Source organism: Abramis brama (genome assembly GCF_963993115.1).
Source record: "Abramis brama genome assembly, chromosome: 25".
NCBI lineage: Eukaryota > Metazoa > Chordata > Actinopteri > Cypriniformes > Leuciscidae > Abramis > Abramis brama.
In genome coordinates this window covers 13,435,886-13,457,020 of record NC_139987.1, presented here as the reverse complement: position 1 = coordinate 13,457,020, position 21,135 = coordinate 13,435,886, and the positions used below count along the sequence as shown (strand labels likewise).

General features: G+C 37.6%; 1 protein-coding gene across 7 annotated transcripts in view; it reads left to right on the top strand.

The window, feature by feature from the left end:
* Window positions 1–10,538, top strand: part of grik1a (glutamate receptor, ionotropic, kainate 1a) — a 55,798-nt gene extending 45,260 nt beyond the window's left edge. For 2 of the 7 annotated variants that reach the window (XM_084105168.1, XM_084105164.1), the window contains 2 exons: window positions 88–338; window positions 10,083–10,538. In XM_084105168.1, coding sequence (XP_083961294.1) covers window positions 88–338; window positions 10,083–10,184 — 353 coding nt within the window. In that variant the 3' untranslated portion in view covers window positions 10,185–10,538. Of the gene's footprint in view, window positions 1–87; window positions 339–2,763; window positions 2,917–10,068 lie in introns of all 7 variants that reach the window. The other 5 variants (XM_084105162.1, XM_084105163.1, XM_084105166.1 and 2 more) reach the window with 4 other exon arrangements.
* Window positions 10,539–21,135: the final 10,597 nt, after the last annotated feature.

Sequence of the window (21,135 nt, the reverse complement as noted above, 5' to 3'; positions counted from 1 at the left end):
CGAAGTTGGAAGTTTAGCTTCAGGTGCTGTTCTGTTGCACTTGTGTAGGACTCTTCTCTAAACTCGAACATCTGTGGTTGTTTGCAGGCTCACCCTACCGGGACAGGGTGACCATCGCCATCCTGCAGCTCCAGGAAGAGGGAAAGTTACACATGATGAAGGAAAAATGGTGGCGAGGTAACGGATGTCCTGAGGAGGACAATAAAGAAGCCAGTGCCCTGGGTGTGGAGAACATTGGAGGCATCTTCATCGTGCTGGCCGCCGGTCTCGTGCTGTCCGTGTTTGTGGCCATCGGAGAGTTCATTTACAAGTCGCACAAAAACAGCGATATTGAAGAGGTGAGTGGGAGGCTGGTAGAACGGCCCCGTGGGGTCCGAATCTTACAGGAGCTAATTACCTCACCACTGTCGCAACCGAAATGAGCCATGTAAACACAAACGAGACACTTGCGGGATGTTTTTGCAGCAGCCCACTGGTCAGGAACCTGTCTCAGACTGAAAGCACATGCTGTTTATCATGCTTGTTTTGCATGACATACAAAGTGTTTGGCGAAAGTACCAAAGTGACAAAAACTTAAGCAATAAATGTCAATATCATCCTCCTGCAAATTTTATTTCCTGATCTGGATGACAAAGTACTGCTATTCAACACAGTTTGGCAATTCAGGCAGTGTGATGTGAAGTGTATAAATTAATGCATTCATGCACAACAGCCATAACATATGTCTGTAATGCATTGACATTTTGATTGCTTAATTGGATCTATAGATCAAATCCAGATGGGATGTTTAACAAAAGTAAAGTCATTTGCACTCTTTAAATAGCAGAATTTGGTTATCACTGAAATTCGACAAGCATTAAATATCAGATTTTCAGATTTTAAAAAGAAGGCCATTAGACAACTACAGTAATTTTGATAATGTACATAAGTTTAGGGGAAATCTTTGCAAAGTAAATTGTATTGAATTTAGTTTCATTTAGAATATATAAAATATTTTATAATTTAAATGTATACATATATTAATATATTGCTTTGTAAATATTAATTATTAAATTCCTTGTATATATTGATTATTATTAATTATTGCAGAATAAATTGTATTGACCTCAGTTTTATATGAAATATATAAATACATATATTTCTATATAAAATATTATTAACTTGAATATATAAATTCTTCTATAATTAAAAACAAAATAGATGATGAAATTAATCACAAAGCCCTAGTTCAGAGTCCTGCAACGGGTCGACGGGTACCCGCATAAAAGTGGCTAAAACGGGTGGATTGTGACATTCCTAAAATTCACGGGCGGGGATGCGGGCGGATAACGAACTCCTTGCGAGCGGGTAGCGGATGAAAAATATGTGCAATATTTGTATGTCTAAATTACCATTACACATACGCAAATATGTGTTTTAGTCAGGCCATCCTTAAAAATATTCTTGTTTGCCGTAACCCGACCGACCCTGTCAATTTAGGACCGACCCAATTAATTTTTTTTTTTTTTTCCTTTTAGTCCGACCGACTTGCCGGTTGTAAACTTGCGTTAAGACCGACCGAATTTTTTTTTTTACTCTTCAAACAACTAATACAAATGCAATAAAATTATATTAATTATATTTTAGTAAGTATTTTGTATATAAATTGCCCATATATAGGCCTACATACAAACGTAGGCTACGCTCTTTCTTTTAAATAAAAACCCATGGCGTCATCTATGTGTAAGGGCTGTAGGCTATATGCAAAATGAAACTGAAATCGCGACACTCAGGGCCACGAACCTACAGTTAAAACTTTCACAGAGATCTCAAACTGGCATTTAAAACACCAAATATTATGAAATGGCATATCAAGCAAAATAATATTCGATGATTGATCGAAAATCGCATCTCTCCCCCCACATGCTCACCGGCAACGTTCCGACATTAAATTTCTCTGTACTGTAGGGCAGGGTAATAGGCCTATGTGTTGTAGCCCTAGTCATTAAAAAAAACGATTTAGTTTCATATTCATGTTTAAATAAAATAATATTTTTTTCAAATTTCATGTTGATTATATGAAAAATGAAAAGCATGAATAAGATAAGATGATCCCGAATATCGGGAGACAAATGGAGTGGGCAGACATGATTTTGACCACTTCATTAGGTTTGTTTTTGTAGAAAGCCTTTCTTTAAAGTGAATTTCGTTTTGTATTAATTGTATCTTAATTTTAATCAATGTTTCATCAACCAATTTCCTGGATTTAATAAGAGTTAGGCTAAATATAGCAGGCAATATAATCAGGACACGGAGGCGCCGGCGTGTGAACTGGAGCACTTTAATTGGAATGATTTTAGCTTGTGTGTGATTTATCGCGGGCACGGGTCGGGTAACCGGCCAAATATTAACGAGTCTGGGCGGGTGCGGATTTAATTTTGATATTATCACGGGTGGCGGGTCGGATCTGGTGCTGAACTTTGGGGATTCGGGCGGGGGCAGGTCTCCAAAAATGGACCTGTGCAGGACTCTGCCCTAGTTTAACTTAAAGTATCACTTGAGTATAAAAGGTTAGTATCATACTAATGACAACATTTTGGTACGGATCCAATGCTTTTGTACATTTGTTAGCTGAATGCATATTTTAGCATGATTTTTATTTTAGTTGCTTGTGAATGCTGCTTATATTTTGTTATCATATTGATCATTTGCATGTTACTAATCTTATCCTGCTTTTTGTCTTTCTGTTCTATTTTTTTTTTATCATTGATCTGCATGCACAAGGCCTTCTGTTTCTTTTACGGAGTCCAATCCCGGCAGCTGCAAAGAAGCGATTCCATCTCCTCCACTGGCACGTCCTTATCGACAGATTTAGAGAGCGGGCGGCTCCTCGGGGATGACATATGTTCTTCGCGTTAGCCACACACTCTCGTATCTGTAAGGGCTGTGCGTTATTTAAAGAAATACAAACTCCTTTCCCTCATTCGCCCATCTACTGGTTACTTCCAAACCATCTGCCCAAACCCTTGACCTCAATCCAGCACCGATGCGGCTCAAAAATTTACTACGGTTTTCAAAGAGATGAAGAACACTTTCATTTTTTGTTGCACACCCTGTCTGCGGACAGATAAGAAATGGAGTGCTCTCAGAAACTTTTATATATTGGCAGAAGCCATTCAAAGCTAAATTTGAAGTGTGAACTCTCTACATTTGATGTCCTAAATTCTCCCTCTCATTTTCTCAGTGCTTTCTCAAAAGATCGACCCACACAGTGAGGGTAATAATAATTATAATGAGGGTTATGATAATCATTTGCGCTATAGCCTACTGATTCTTGAGTACAGAGACAAAACAGGCTGCAATACAGAAAAAAGTTTGATTAATGGAATTATTTTCGGTTAATCTGATCTGTAAAGTTCCAGTGTCGATACAAAATGGGTGCTTGCCATTTACTCAATATTGATTAAGACTGTCAGATAGAAAATAATGTGTGAAGTATTTATAATTATTGACCAATCTAGCTTTCATTTTAATTAAATGAGACTGCATGAGAGATGGTTTCAGATCCTTCTATTGAATTGCTACTACAGTCAAACAGATATTACTGTGTGAACAAAATATAAATCATATTTTGATGTTCTAAATGCAGTATTTCTTTTTCTAGTTTTGTTTGCTGCTAATGGGACCTGAAAATGACATTTGAGTTGGCATTTCATGGTCTTTATATTCAATATATGTAGGGATTTCGCCTCCCGAAAATTTTCTACCAAAACAGCTCTTCAGGTGCTGAAATCTGTGACCGAAACGTTTTACTGTGATCAGCATCTATTTTGTGCACACAACATGGATAAGCTATAAAAGTTAAACATCATGTCAGCTGTGTGGACACTAGCTTGACTAGACTGACAAAATTAATTTCTTTATTTTAATCGGTAATATGCTTTCTTAAATCTAAAATCTTTTAGTCGGTGCTGTTGTTGATATTGTTGACATTTGTAGGGCGCCTGCCATCCAATAATCGCAAAAAGATTTGTGCTTTGTTACTTTTAATATGAAGTAAAGTCTTCAATAAACTCATTAGTTAGTTAAAAAAACTAAACTAAACTTTTTTGCTAAATGTATGCACTGTATTACATTCATTCTTATATATATATATATATATATATATATATATATATATATATATATATATATGTATATGTATATGTATATATATATATATATATATATATATATATATATATATATATATATATATATATATATATATATGGGTCAGTGACGTTTTAGAATTTCAAAACAGTAAAAAAATAAAAATGAAAAGACAAATTAAATATAGCATTTTTTTAGTAAATCTATGTGTATATTTTTTGTTTTTATTAGTGCCCTTTATAAAAAATAACAATATATGACATTTTAATGTGTTTCTTTGTATACAGTCTTTGAAAATGTCATACGGTAAAACAAAGTGATTTTTAGAAATAAATTAAATTTGATATTCATGACATGGTTAAATACAACCAAGAATGTAATAGTTGATCTGTAAGTATTCTATAACAAGTTGCAAAATATAAACACCTACACCACAAATACTAGATATTTTGTTTTTTAACGACTACAGCATGTCATCTATGGACATTTGTTCTATTTTTTTGCTAGAAATTAGTCAAAAATGCCTTGAAGTAATATATATATATATATATATCATACTAGCTCCTCCATTATTTTCATGAGCCATGTAAACAAACAAAGTATTTATTTTTATTTCTTTTAAAATTCAATGTTTTACCATATGACATATTTTGTTTTACCGTATGACATAGTACAATTTCAATGTTTCATTGCATTTTTAATGTAATAAATTGATGTAGCCCAATTCAGAATTATTTCAAAGAAACACAAGGCATCTCAAGTGAACCTTTTATTAACAGTAGAATATATTTCCCAACACTTGAACATTTCTTTTAGCTCATATCAAAAGATTCATCACTTTTTCACGAAAAACGTATAACAAATAACAGTAACATTGTGAGAATGTGGGAAAACCTCTTTTCCGCGAGATAGTGAAGCCAAAAATTATCCTTAATTTTGAATTAATGTAAAACGCGTTGCGGCAGCATGCAGACATAGGCGAGACAGCTCGCGCGCCCATTGGCTGCCCTGCGGCAACTGCCGCAGCCTATCGAGAGAGGCCCCTCGTGACGTCAGATCCAATGAGGGCGCTTCGCGCCCACTGCGTCACGTCCCGCCGAAACGGGCGTGGCTTGGGCCTATAAATATAGCTCGACAGGCTGTAGAATCTGGTTTTTCATCGCCGAAGCGAACCAGAGTGTGATGCATGCACGGCAAAGATACGCAGTACTCGTTCCCTCTTCTAGAGTCCAGGAAAGAGGGGCTGGAACAGCATCATTCCTGTAATAAGTAGCATCCTATAAGGAGCAAATTATATCAATAGTGTTCCACACAGTCAGGGCGAAAAACGCAGCCCAGCCTTCCGCCATACAGATATCTTGCAAGGCAATCCCACTAGACCAAGCCCACGATGAGGCCATGCCTCTTGTGGAATGCGCTCTGACACCTAACGGGCACTGCAGGCCCTTAGAAGTGTAAGCCAGCGCTATAGCATCAACTATCCACCTGGATAGGCTCTGTTTTGACGCAGCTAGTCCCTTAGAACGTCCGTTGAACGAAACAAAGAGCTGCTCCGTCTGTCTGAAGACAGTCGAGCGAGACACATAAGCTCTTAAAGCCCTGACCGGGCAAAGGAAGCTTGCGTCCTTCTCCTTGTTAGAGACCGGCAGGGCCGACAGGCAGGGCCGTACCCGTGCCTTGGTTTGAGTATGACTTTCGAGTCATTTGGCCCAAATTCCATACATGTCGCGCTCACTGAGAGCGCTTGCAAGTCCCCTATACGCTTTACTGAAGCGAGAGCCAGAAGAAACACTGTCTTGAAAGACAAGTGTTTGATATCTATTGATTGGATTGGCTCGAATGGGGCACCTTTCATGGCTTTCAAAACCGTAGAAAGGTCCCACATGGGAACTGAGGGAGGAACTGAGATTCAGCCTCTTAGCTCCTCTAAGGAAGCGGATGACCTGATCGTTTCTTCCAAGTGACTGGCCAAGCGTCGGTTAGTGAACGCTGCTATGGCCGCCACGTAAACCTTGAGCGTGGATGGGGTTCTGCCCTTATCCAGTAGCTCTTGCAGGAAGGAAAGAACCTCCGTCACCCCACAGTCTGAGGGTGAAAAGCCACGAGCTGTGCACCAGCTGGAGAACACAGACCATTTCGAGGAATAGAGCCGTCTAGGAGACGGGGCCCTAGTCTGCGTGATTGTGTTTAGCACTCCCTCCGGGAGGTTAGCGGGTACCCGTTGATGGCCCACGCATGTAGGGACCAAAGCTCTGGGCGAGGATGCCGGATCAGGCCCTTGGCCTGAGAGAGGAGGTCCCTCCTCACTGGTACTGGCCATGGGGCAGTGCTCGTCAGCTGCATCAGAACCGGGAACCAAGCTTGGTTCGTCCAGAACGGAGCCACAAGTAGCACTGAGCATCCGTTTTCCCTGATTCGCTCTAATACCTGAGGTAGGAGCGTGACGGGGGAAAAGCATACAGTAGAGCGGGCAGCGGGGCCAGACGTGGTCCAGCGCATCCATGCTTTTGGAGAAAAACTCTGGTGACCGTTTTCAGTGACCGTTTTCCTGAGACGCAAACAGGTCTACATTCGCTCTGCCGAATGTCTTCCACAGCAGTTGGACTGTCTGTGGGTGTAGAGACCATTCTCCTGTCGGAACATTGTTCCTGGACAGTCTGTCTGGTCCCACATTCAGGTGACCTGGCACGTGCGCTGCTCTCAGCGAGCGCAGATTGTCATGTTGTCCGAACGGACCAAAACGTGGTGTCCTTTTATCTGGGGACAAAAACGCCTCAGCGTGTTGTCGACTGCCATCATTTCCAAGCAGTTTATGTGTAGAAGCTTTTCCCGTTCTGACCACTGGCCGAAGAACGGTCTGCCCTCAAGCAGCGCTCCCCATCCCGAGGAGGAGGCGTCCGTAGACACCACCTTCACACTCGAGGAAGTCCCCAGGCTTACACCTGACCGGTACCAATCGGTCTCTCTCCAAGGTTTCAGAGCTCAGACATCATATACTCTCACAGTTATACCTTTCCCTCCTCTTGGCTAGGTTATCCTCTCTAACTGCAGGATCTGCCCTTAGCTTTGCACGGAAATCTGTAATAATCTGAAATAATGGCATCTGTAATAATGTGAAAAAATGCTTGAAATAGGCAGAAATATATTATATATGTTAATATTAATTCATAGTAGTTGTACAAACTATATATGTGATCAAAACAATTAAGAAATAACTAAATAATTCAGTTAAATGCTCTGTGTCATATGGTATAACAACATGTCATACGGTAAAATCGTTTGTCCGTATGCCATTTTTTGTTTGCCCTTATGACAGTTTCATGCTTTGTCATTTATAACAGGCAGTTGCTTGGCCACCTCCTTCCACCTTTACCCTTGACCTTGACTTTTAAACTTTATATTTCACCTGTAAATCAATATTTTTTCAAATTTTAAATGTATTAAACCCTTTTTTAACGTTTGACCATATGACACCGAAATCTGTGACACATGGTAACACACTTGGAAAAGGTGAAATTACCTGAAATTTAGGAGCAAAATCTTAAACTTACTTTCAACTTGGCTGGTCTTCAGGGGTCCTCTGAGAGATGTCATCACATGTCACATGACTTAAGTCATTAATATTCAGTTCCAAAATGGCTTCCAAACTTTGTTTTACTGTATGACATAGGGAAAATGTGTCTTTGCGGAACAATTTGTTTTAGATACTAATGACATTTCTTAAAGGTCTATCTCACTGATACTTTAATATGCTTATCTTAAGACTTGAAAAAATATGCCAAATGAAAAATGAATCATTTTAAATGCAATTGTCTTAAATAACTTTAAGTGAATTCCGTTTGACTGTATGACATTTGACCACATTAATAGTCTAAAAGCTACCTATTTTTTAATTTTTCACACAATTATGAACAGTGAGGAGGACAAATGATGTGAGATTAAAGCATATATATAATTTTAAACCTATTTTATATAAATATATAATATTTATTGCTCCTGGAAGTGCAAATCAGTGCGGCACGTCACTGACCCGTATATATATATAGTTGTTGTTAAAGATAATATTAATGTATTAAATATTCTTTATATTTAAGAATAGATAATAATCAGAATTTAATTATAACATCAATGCATTAAAAAATGTAAAAATATTATTTTAAATATGATGTCTGTTTTTCATCTATGTAAAATATTGACTCTTATTGCTTTAAAAGGGCAGGTGGTTTCAGGGTAGTACGTGTAATGTCATAATTTTGATTATAAGATAATGTTGATAATGCAAAAAGTACATACAGAAACTAACAACTGGTAAAGTTGTAGTATATGTTTTGTGCCATCTCAAGAATCAGTGAACTCCACTCATTCACTTCTTTTTTATAGAAACGCCTGACACTGAGCACACAGTCATGAAACAGTGATATCAGTCTCTGGAATGTAATTAACTTAGAAGAGAAAAGACATCGAGAGGAGAGTCTTCATAATGACTTGATTAAATATTGATGCACTCAAAAAGAAAGAACAATTAAAAAGTCTGAAATTAGCCCACAGTATAACCGTAATCAGCCGGGAGCTAATTCCCCGCTTTATCTGCCTCCCATATCCCAGCGGCATTTCTAGAGCTGTGGCCTTCATGCCTCCAACACCTCCGACAGACAAGACCAGGACGTGCAGAATCGCTCGGAATCTGCATTACCGCAATGTATCATGTCTATTGTGTGTCTTTGCAAGTCAATCTCATGAGAGTTTCATAGCATGAAAGTAACCATGTTGTCCCGACCCTATTCTCCACATCATTTCCAGTTGTTTTCACACTATCCTAAAGGCCCTGATATACTTCACGCGAAATCAAAGAACGAGCTGGTGAACAAAATCAGGCCAAAACGAAATTCGTTTGAAGTTCGTTACTGGAGTTTGAAACAGCTTGCCTAGCGAACTTTCCGGAAATGTTGACTCCAGCTGGTGAACACCTTCATACTACCATTAGTCCAAGATAGGTGTGTGCTGAGGCTCCACTTTTTTTGACATGGAAATCTTCTCCGGGGCTGAATCCGAAATCGCCCCCATACCCTCAAATATGGCATTATTTAAGAGGACAACCATAGTGGACGTAATTGAGTGCACTCATTCTATCCAACATTGCACCGCAAAGTGTACAGCCGATGTACGCTCAACAGCTGTCCGAATTCGTTCACTCGTTTTTATTCACTCCTTCAAGTGAACCGTATTATTGGACTAAAGTAAGGAATGGTGATTGAGGGTTTAGGGGGCGATTTCGGATTCTGCCCAGTTCATTTCTTCTGTTCAGTCAATCAAGGGCAAATGCGAGTTAAAACATGAACACACCGGAGGTCTGCTTTAAAGTAGGAATTGAGGTTGTAGGTCTAATAGTAAGAGACACACTGTTTTTTTCATACTGTAAAGCTGCTAGTTTTAAAGCAATCTATTGTATAAAGTGCTATATAAATAAACCTGACGTGACTGGAGTGCCGAGCTCTTGCAAACATCCACATCGCTATTATCAGATGCTTTCTTAACGGCTGTTTTCTCACCACTGTCATTTTTGTTGTGTTATGCTCGCAGCACATATTTACATATTCATTTACATATTTACATCTAAGCGCCGCTCTCAGCAGTGTGGGCGTCGTCGGATGTTTGCTAACCGTATGCTGCTGAAAAGGCATTTCGAACTTGTTTTTTACCCCTAAGTGAAGAACATAAAAGAACTTTGATGTGAGTATATCAGGGCCTGAAAATAGAATCATAAACAATAGTTGAAACCGCTATTTGCAGTGAAATTTACACTATATGCATCAAATGTAGTTGAATAGCTGAAGTGGACACTGTTAGATTGTGTGTTTGTGTGTGTATGTCAGTGTGCCTGTGCGTATGCATGTGTGTGTAGAGACTCACGCAAGACCCCGTGTTCTTTTTTGACAGTGTGTCTCTTTCAGTGCTGTGATGGAAGACCTGGGCATATCCCTCAGGTGCCACAAGGCCTTGAGGAAGAGGGGCAGACACAGAGGAAGAGCAGGCCTGTCTGGAGTCTTATGTAACCCCAAACGCATCTCGAGGAAAGAGACAGTGGCCTAGATCCACCTCCAACAGCCGCGCGGGGAGCAACTCTGCTTTTGACGTACCTGCCCGTGAAATGAATCTCTGAGGCTGTTTGATTTTTTTCATTGAAATTTGTCTATGTGCTATTTAATTATGAATTTGCAAGTTTTTATACGAGTATTATTTGGATTGTGTTCGTTTTGTGTCAGCTACACAGATTTTGGTAATAGCTTGAGTCGAAAATGAAAGGAATAATTTTGAGGCGTACAAAGCACATTGCATAAAACGGTAGCATTTTCTTGTGCTGTCCTTGATTTAATAAATAAAAGTGTACATTTTACACAAACTTGAAGAATTTTATCTTCCAGTGGTTCTTTTTTCAGTGACGCAGGTTCTATTAATTGCAGTGTTATATAACAATATGCTTCTGATGCGTGACGGTTCCAAAGGGAATGTTAGGCAAGAATGTTTCTCCATTACTTTGTTCCTGTTTTGACCCTAACATTTCAAGACGTTCTGCCTGCTACACACAAACCGCCAGCCTCAAGGGAATGACCGAAGTATTTTCTCTCAAACTGAGGCACAATCAAGGCGAGTTCAGAGGTCAGCCTCTGCTTCAAAAAGCTACCTGCTCCATGACCCAGACAAATTACTCTGAAGATTAAACGCCTTTTCTTCAAAAATACATCAGATGTGTCTTAATGCATATCAGAAAATGCGCTGAAAGATAAGACGCTCTGAGATGCAGGCAATCTTCTTGATTAGATTTTAGCGCTACGGATGAATTTGCTCGAAAACAAAGTGTGCCCGAAAGTGTGTGTGTGTATATATATATATATATATATATATATATATATATATATACACACACACACAAAATATTATAGGCGTGGATATCTGGATATGCTGGTGTCCCTTTCAAACCTATGTAAATCAGGTTATGCATATGTAGGTCAGCCATGTCTGGACAAGACAATGCAAGTCTTGCTCAGTTTTGGCCTTGGGGAAGTGTAGACATGAAAGATGTTTTGTGGTGTTTGTGAGTCTGGACATGTGAGGGGAAGCTTGTGGGCTATTGGCAAACGTATAGAAATTCTAGAGCTTCAGAGAGACAGAGGGCCATTCACACTTAAGAAGAAAAGGACTGCTCTGAGCTGTTTGGGCCTGGCAGTTTGTTTCAAAGGCCTCAGATTTCACTGAACACATGTGATGGCCATTGAAAACGACTTACATGGAGTCCTTGCTTTAAAAGCAGGAGCTATTAACATGCAGAAGCTTATTTTTATTTTATTTAAATTATATTATTAACAACAATTTCAGTGAAAATACATCTATTTATCTATCTATCTGATGATTTACCTGTCTGTCTATATATATATATATATATATGATAATTTACCTGTTTGTCCGTCCGTCCATAGATCTATCTATCTATCTATCTATCTATCTATCTATCTATCTATCTATCTATCTATCTATCTATCTATCTGTCTGTCTGTCTGTCTGTCTGTCTGTCAGCACTGAAGCCTGGAGTAATGACTTCTGAAAATTCAGCTTTGCTATCACGAAAAAAAAAATGATATTATATTTTTTCTTAATATTAAAATAGAACAGATATTTTAAATTGTAAATTTATTTCACAATATTCCTTTTACAGTATTTTTGATCAAATAAATGCAGTCTTGGTGAGACTCCTTGCAAAATCATTAAGAAATCTACTGAGATCCTAATTTATTAAAATGAAAATTCATCCTATAAAATTGAATTTTCTAAATTAATGTTATAGATCTTATTGTGAACACTAATCAGAGCATTTATTAATTTTTTAATTTTATTTTTTGGACCCCGTACTGTTTAATCAAAACGCCCGGTGACGAATGCAGGACTTCTCCAATAATTAATTCTGCTTAAACCCCGTCACTGCACGCTCACATTCATCTGCCTCCACTTTAAAGTTAATAAATAATACAAAAGTAATTCATTTGAATAAATTATATTGATTTTAATGACTGCATTGTATGTTAATGTTATGTAAATGTTTTCCACCCCCCAAAAATCGCATGGTTGTGTTGCGTGAAGAGAATCACCTTAACCTCATGAATAATTAGTTTGCTAGATTTAGATCAAGTACCAATACAGCGTAACAACATCTCAGTCATAGCTAAAGGTCAGATTGATGTCCTCTGATAACAGATGCGATCAGTTTTAATAAACAAACCTTGCATATCTGATCCGAGTAAAAGTGCCTCTGTGATGATTAATAGGAGAGAACAGAGACTATCTGTCTGTCAGAGTATGGTGTCACTTTCACACTAATGACAAATCAGTCTTGTGCTTTATGTTTTTATGTTAATGGATGCCATTTAGGACAACAACAGTGCTTTTAAGCTATCTTTTTTTCTTTGTTTCTGTCATGTGAAGCCTGCATTTGGAATCGTATAATCTGACAAATGGATTAAATTAATTTTGAAAGCTTTAGTTTAAAAGAGGGGGAAAATTTGATCTGTAACTCACTGACAGGTCTGCTCCAACTCTGTCTGTTAAACAGCCCTGTTGGACCTATGGGAAGGTGTGTGTCAAAGCAACCACACTGAACGTGTTTTTTTTTCAAGCAAGGATGAGAGAGAAAGACGTCAGGTTGTTCCCCAGCGTAATGCGTTATCTCGGTATGCTGGCTGAATTCTTGTCAAAGCCAGACAATGGGGCACATTCACTAAATCGTTGAGTTAACATTTGGCCTGTGCCATTACCCACACTTGCGGTCTTTGACCACTTGTCTGCTTACATGAGTGTGCGTATAACTTTTGATTACCTGATGGGACATACTTACAACATACTGTTGTAAAAAAATGCAATAGCCTTATTTACACATTTTGATTTTCAATACTCCTTAAAATAAACTTTAAAATGTCTGTTCAGTCGCTATGTAACAAACTAAATTGTGTGCATAATTAAGTGATAAAAAGCAGTTGCAAATGTTTTATCTCTGCAGCACCAATAACTTTTCCAACACGTTTTACTAAGTTATATGTACTATCTAATTCATTTAACTTACTCTGGAAAGTTTTACTAGACATGTCGTGAAATCGGGGGACATAAATTCTTGAATGATTGGATACGCCTAGCCTCAAATACTGCTCCGAAACGGTGTTAGAAATAGTGTGGGTTTAGGCTGTGTCCGAAAGCAGAAAACTGCTGCCTTCAGAGGACGCATTTCAAGGTAGGAAGGCATCCAGGCACTTCCGAATCCAATGTTAGCTTCACTTCCTGTCTCCTGAGATTCTTCCTTCATCTGATCGATTTCTTGAAGGCAGCATAGATGCAACCTTTGCTGCCTTTGAAATCCCACAATCCTGTACATGCCATTCCATGACAGTTCCAAAAACAAATATGGCATAGTTGCAGTTGGTGGTTAGTTTGTGTGTAAATGTACATCTTTGACTAATTCTTTCCACTTTTGATGTTATTTCTAGCAAAAAATGACTATTAAAATATTAGTTTAGTTACTAAAGCGCCCTCTGTTTTGTTGTAGACCATTAAACTGTTACGCTGCCTCAGAATCCTGTCTGATATCAGTCTCGTGAGGTATACCTTTGTGTGCCTGCAAAGTCATTAATTGGATTTGAGGCAACAAGTCAGCTGCCAGATGCAGCCTTAGTGTGCATTAAATGGCCTGTAAATGATTGATTTATTTAATTCATTCATTCAGTGTGTGAACTATTTAAATCTGCATCATTTCAAGATAGATTTTTAGAAAGCCTGCATTATACATTTGTTAACAATTGACCAATAGTTTGCATAGCCTAGATTGTTAGATGAAAAAAAAAAATGTTTCAGAGATAGAGTAACTTGTTCAATTTTGATTATTTTGATGATTATTAAAATATTTTTTTTCCAGTAACATGCACTGATCATATACAAGACAAGTATACAGGGGCGTAGTTTGTGGGGGGGGTTGGGGGGGTGATATTTATACCATGAAAAGGAGGCATACCCAAACCCCCCCCCCCCCCCCCCCCCCCCCCATGTTCAAACCAAATCTACGCCCTTGCCAGTATAAGCTCAATTTTGATTTTTCATGTTGAATTTTCAGACTAGACCAACATGCTGCATAAACCATAAACCAAAAAAAAATAAAAAAAATCAATGGTCTTTTCAACAGAGTACCTCAATAACAGATTACCCCAATGATTCAGACAGTAATTTTCAAGTACAGATGTTAAAGGTATGCACCTGCTGTCTGACATGACGCCAGATGCATGCAGTATGCTATTGGTTTGTTTTATCTCAGCATGAGATTTCCATTCAAGCCTTTAATACACTGTCCCTGTTACCCAGTGCTCAGCATGCACAAACACATCTGGCTGTGATAAAGCCATCCTGTCTACATGTGGGTGTGACAAAGACTTGAATGAGGGCTGCAGGTGCAGGGTTTCTCTAACGCGCATTAAGCCATGGGAGATGACATGCAAAAGTCCAAGACAAGTCCTCTATTAGAACTAATGACTGCCCTCTTATGCCAAATAACAGTCACTTTTGTTTGAGAGGCAAGCCTGATTAGACAGCACTGTTAATAGTGAGGTCTTTGTATTATGGGACATCAACCACTAGATTGACACTATAGTTGAGGGGAAGTTAGTTAAAAACAAGTAAATGTCTTTCTTGTAATCAGGTGAACAGAATTGGAATGTGACCAATTTGGTTTTAAACATCCACCCTCACGCAGGATGGGAAGTGGGAACATCAAAAATACAAAGAATAAGAAATATGAAAGAATAAGGCAAATAACTCAATATTATCAACTCCAAATAATACAACCAATTAGCTCAAAATAATGAGACAAATTAAATAAAAACTATGACAATGTCAGGAAACAAAGATGCGCAGAAGTAGTGAGTAACAATAAACAAGTTTTATTCAAACAGGTGTATGGCAAGGTAAGTATATTGCAGGCAGACAATAACCATGAAGATGATAATGAAGATAAATCAGTTCAATAAAGGTACGTTGCACCACACGCACCCTATACACCACTATGTCGCAGAGTACTTGAATTAATGTTGTTTCTTCTTACAGGGAGTTGGCGAACACACGTGGAGAACTGGAGACTGGAGAAGGAGATGATAGGATAGGAGACGAGGAGAATAGATATCTCAGGTAAGAATAACATCCATAGCTTGGGTGAGTATTAGTCGAGACCAGACAATGGCTGAATCCGAAATCGCCCCCTAAACCCTCATTCACTATTCCCTGCATTATTCCACTAATACTGTTCACTTGAAGGAGTGAGCGAATTCGGACAGCCGTTGAGTGTACATCGTCTTGTTATTGCAGTGCAATGTGTGATTGAATAAGTGCACTCAATAACGTCCACTATGGTTTGGACACCACTACAAATGGCTGTCCCCTCAAATAACGCCGTATTTGAGGGTATAGGGGGCGATTTCAGATTCAGCCAATGAGAGCGTGTGATGCAGGATTTTGTAGCGGGTGCTGATGAGTGGTGATTGATGACAGGTGGTTGTGATCAGTACTTTTGTGAGAGTGAGCATTGTGAGGGAGTGAAGGTGGAGCCTGGCGGATCCCTGACAGAACCTTCTGACTTCTCTGGCCATTCTGGGCCACCAGAAGCGATCTTGTCACAGTAAGTGGGTTTGATTGGCCCCTGGGTGGCCAGTGCCCACTGAAGAATGTGCAGAGTGGATGAGTTACCTGGACGAAAGGAGATCTGGAAATCGAGTGAAACGATTGAAAAAGAGAGCCCGTTGAGCTTGACGTGGGTTAAGGTGTTTGGCTTCCCGGAGAAACTGGAGGTTCTTATGGTAAGTCATCACCGTGAAGAGGTGTCGTTCTCCCTCAAGCCAGTGTCTCCATTCTTAAAGTACAAGTTTGATGGCAAGGACTTCTCGATTACTGATGTCATAGTTCCTCTCCGCCGGGGTTAACTTACGGGAGAAGAAGGCACATGAATGGAGTTTTGGAGGCATCCCCTGTTGCTGGGAAAATACAGCATGGACCTCCACTATGAATGACTTTTCAGGGTAAGGGAGAGTCAGGAGAGGAGCACTGCAGGAAGCCAGGACTTTGTGGTATTGGTGGACCAAGACAGAGACTTGGGCTTACCTCTGAAGGGAGGTTAATGAACTGTAATGTTACTGAAAACAAGAATGAATGGTTGGTAGAAGTTCGCAAACCCCAGGAATCTTTGGGGTAATTTGACTGTTGAGGGGATTGGCCAGTTACGGAAACCTGGGTTTCAGATAAATGGAACTGGCACTTCTCTGCTTTTAAGAACAGGATGAATCATCATCTTTTAAGATACTACATCAACATCTCTCATCATGGGTGTGGGGGAACAGATTTCGACAGCTGGATTTTTTGCCATCGGATTCTGTTCCCCTTCAGAACGACTAACAGTCATTCTATGGGGAATCAGACTTCACTGGTTGGGCTGTTTGTTTTGATTTAGATTTTTTTTATTTTTGATTCATTCGAAAATCGAACTTCACCGACTCATTCAAGAGTCATGCGCTATAATCAACACTACACAGCTGGTTTTGTGCTGTAATGTAAATTCAGTGACAGTGTTGCTGTATTTTTGTATGGTGTTCCTTCACATGCGTTTTGTTGTTGTTGTTATTGTGCTCTATTGTCTGTCTGTCTGCATCACAGAGATTTAGTGACCATAGGCTCAAGCTCCAAAACTGAGAAAATAGCACCATATTAGGCAACGTTTCTTACAACTTTGTCATTATTTGTTAAAAAATAATCTCAGCTCAGGTCCCGTTTGTGTATTAGCATATTCAATCATGGTCACGTCATGTCAGGTTTCCTTTACGAAAAAGTTGCCGTGCAAAAATAAAAACTTAGTTGTAGGCTAATCTAGTTGTGTAGCCTATAGGCTACTCCAACCTGATCTCACGGCAATTCGTAACAATTCAACGAGGTGGCTAATTCGTACGAATTCATACGAGCTCACTTGTACGAATTAGTACGATTTTTGCTAAATCGTACATATTTTACGAATTGCCCAATTCGTATGAATTCATACGAATGAACTACCCCTGACCCCGCCCCTAAACCTACCCATCACGTGGGTTTAGACAAATCGCACAAATTCGTATGAGTGAGGTCGTACGAATTCATACGAATTAGCCACCTTTTTATCACTCGTACGAATTCGTACGAATTGGTCATGAGATAGTGTTGGCTACTCAAAGTTTACTGTTACTCTTTTATACACTAAAAAGTGGGCCAATTTAGTCCCAAGTAGTATTGAAACAGTACACTTACAAGTAGGCTATACTCCTACTACATTGATATTAGTATACTTACTACATAAAGTACTTACATTAAGTCTACTTAAAATATACTTGAACTTTATAGCCTATTTAAGTAGGCTACTTAATAAAATTAACCTGAAGTTTCCTTTTGTCTTTTTTAAACGCTTGATAGCCCCTCGTTGCAGTCTGCTTTCATTTTATAGAGAAAAAAAAAACAGCTTGGACATTTTGTTCACCATCTTCTCTTGTGTTTCATGGAATGTCAGACCTTGTTAAGAACAGGGAAGTAGCCTAAATAATGACCTTGTCAATATTACTTGTCCAATATTTTTATATGCATTGTGCCATTTATTGTGGAACTTTTTAATATTACGTTTTTGATTTAGCTTCTTTTTGTTGATATTTTGCAGAAACAGATCTCATCGAGACACCCAAGGTCAAGAGACAAAAGTCAGAAGTTGTGTAGTGGGTGCTGTTATCTAACCTTTTTAGATGGTTTAGTCTTGACCAAGGTGTTTCAGAAAATCAAGATCAGGATCCCAACCATAGACTAAAAAACGTGGAACACCCTGTTCTATAACGCCCGAAACCATGGAAATTATGCTTATTTTAAAACACAGCAAACTATTAGTGACTCATACCTAGTGAATATCATCGTATCTCTGAACTGTGTAGTACATCAGTGATTAAGAGCTTTTATTCAAATCCACACAGATGGCGTAATATTACTGTGCTGCTGAATGTGATGATGTTTACTGCCAGCTTAAGGTTTTTTTTTTTTTTGTATTTTGATTAATTCTGGGATTCAGTTTAGACCGCCGTAATACTGTTTTCCCTGTCCCTAATCTGCTAACCTCATAACTCTTAATCAAAACCTCCAAGCGTTTTTTTTTATATATATATATTGTAATCGAGGTCACAGATTACGTGCATGACATTCGCTGATTTTACCTGAAACTCCTCTCAGAACAGTGAGGGATTTAGGAAGGATGCAACTGTGTCCTCCTCTGTCTTATCATAAGCTTCATGACCACAACCCTGGCGCAAAGCATCAGTTGTCTTTTTGAAACAGACAACAGCATGAAATGTTGCCCATCACAATTTACTCGCCCTCATATCTGTCAAAACCTGTATAACTTTTTCTTCCGAAGATGACAAAAGAAGATTTTCCCATACAATGACTGTACAATTAATTCCCTGCCCACTTTCATTGAAAATAACAGCCTGGACGTTCTGCTAAACATCTTCTTTTGTGTTCCACAGCGTAAACAAAGTCAAATGGGCAATGGTTCTTTTTATTTCTTTTATTCTTATTTTGGAGGATGAACTGTCCCTTTAAGAAAGAGAAGATTTAAATCCACGTGTCTTGTGGTCTCAGAGGGATTTGTGTTTGTATGTTGAATGAATACATTTACAGAATCACACATCCAGCTCACCTATTTCCCTCAGTTTTTATTCTTTGATTATTAGGATGTTTTAACCATTATGTTGCTTTTCTGACTATAATGTGACAATTAATATGCTATTGCACAATGAATACTGTGTTTGAATAGTGAAATGCCAAAAAAAGAATCCGTTTTCTGATGGTACTTTCCTTTGTCATTTGAAGATCAATTATATCCGATGGCTGTCTGGGTGCAGAAAGTGATGATCATGGCAGATTAACCCAAGGGAACAGACACACACAAACACAAACACGAACATACTGTTCTGTGGCTGACAGTCGTTAAGAATATCCATCAAAGTGATTGAAATTATGAAAAATGCCTCACAGCCTGTCATTTTCCCGCGCCCATTCTTAGTTCTGCGAGAACACACATTGTTATATGAAATAATTTCACGAATTTATCTTCAAGCTGTCCTTGTTTAGACTGGAGCGTGTTTACATATTACAGACGCAACTACAGTGCTGTAATTATGATAGTTTATCAAGCATGAAGGGATGCAAATATGAAACTTTGTCTGGTTGGCTTCTGCCATCTGTTGGTACAAATGTATAACTGCAAATAATGAAAACCGTCATGTCAAACTCGAGGATTCCCAAACTTTTGTCTCAGCCAAACCCATTTAACCTCAAATATTTACTTGAAGTATCTGTACATTTGTAAAGTTAATATTTTGATAAATTTGCATGATCACGGTTCTCTGATGTCAGTTAATGGTCATATGACATGCAGGTAAACAATAAAATATTGAATGTACTTTTATATTAATAGGTATTTATTCATATACAATATTTAATAAAACATTGTGTTTTGTTTGTATATGATTTAATGAGTGTTATCTTAGTATTTATATGCAATTATAGTACTTATTTTGAATTAGTTTTAATTTTAGTTGACGTTTTGTGCTGTTCTTTTGTCATTATTAGTTTCTGTTTTTGAAAAAAAAAATTATATTTAGCTTACATGTATTTTTTTGTCATTTTAGTACTTCAACTTATTTTATTTCAGTAGTTTCAACATTTCTAATTTTCATTTATGTAGTTTACATTTTTCATCTAATATATATATATATATATATATATATATATATACAGTACAGGTCAAAAGTTTGGAAACATTACTATTTTTAATGTTTTTGAAAGAAGTTTCTTCTGCTCATCAAGCCTGCATTTATTTGATCAAAAATACAGAAAAAAAAAAAAAGTAATATTGTGATATATTATTACAATTTAAAATAATTGGTTTTCAATTTATTATACTTTAAATTATCATTTATTTCTGTGATGCAAAGCTGGATTTTCAGGATCATTACTCCAGTCTATCACATGATCCTTTAGAAATCATTCTAATATGATGATTCATTATCAAAGTTGGAAACAGTTCTGCTGCTTAATATTTTTTCATAACCTGTGATACTTTTTTAGGATAGGCCTACTTTGATGAATAAAAAGTAAAAATAAAAATAAAAAAAAGAAGCAAATTTTTTTTAAATAGAAATCTTTTGTAACAACAATATACACTACTGGTCAGTAATTTGGGTACTAATAAATCAAAATAAATCAATACTTTTATTCAGCAAGGATGTGTTAAATTGATAAAAAGTGATAGTAAAGAAGATTTATATTATTAGAAAATATTTTTTTATTTTGAATAAATGCAGTTCTTTTTAACCTTTTATTCATCAAAATATTAGGCAGCAGAACTGTTTCCAACACTCATAATAAATCAGAATATTAGAATGATTTCTAAAGGATCATGTGATAGACTGGATGTCACATGTGACACTGAAGACTGGAGTAATGATGCTGAAAATTCAGCTTTGCATCACAGGAATAAATTATTTTTTAAAGTATATTCAAATAGAAAACTATTATTTTAAGTTGTAATAATATTTCACAATATTACTGTTTTTTTTCTGTATTTTTGATCAAATAAACGCAGCCTTGATAAGCATTAGAGACTTCTTTCAAAAATGTAAAAAAACGTAATGTTTCCAAACTTTTGACCTGTACTGTGTATATATATATATATATATATATATATATATATATATATATATATATATATATATATATATTAGCTTTTAAAAAAATATTTGTAATATTTTTATAATAGTTTTAGTTAACAATAAAAACACTGCTTTAAATTATTTAATTTTTGGTTTTTATTAACTCCCGAACCCGTTTGGGAAACCCTGATGTACAGTAGCTCATCCTTTAGAT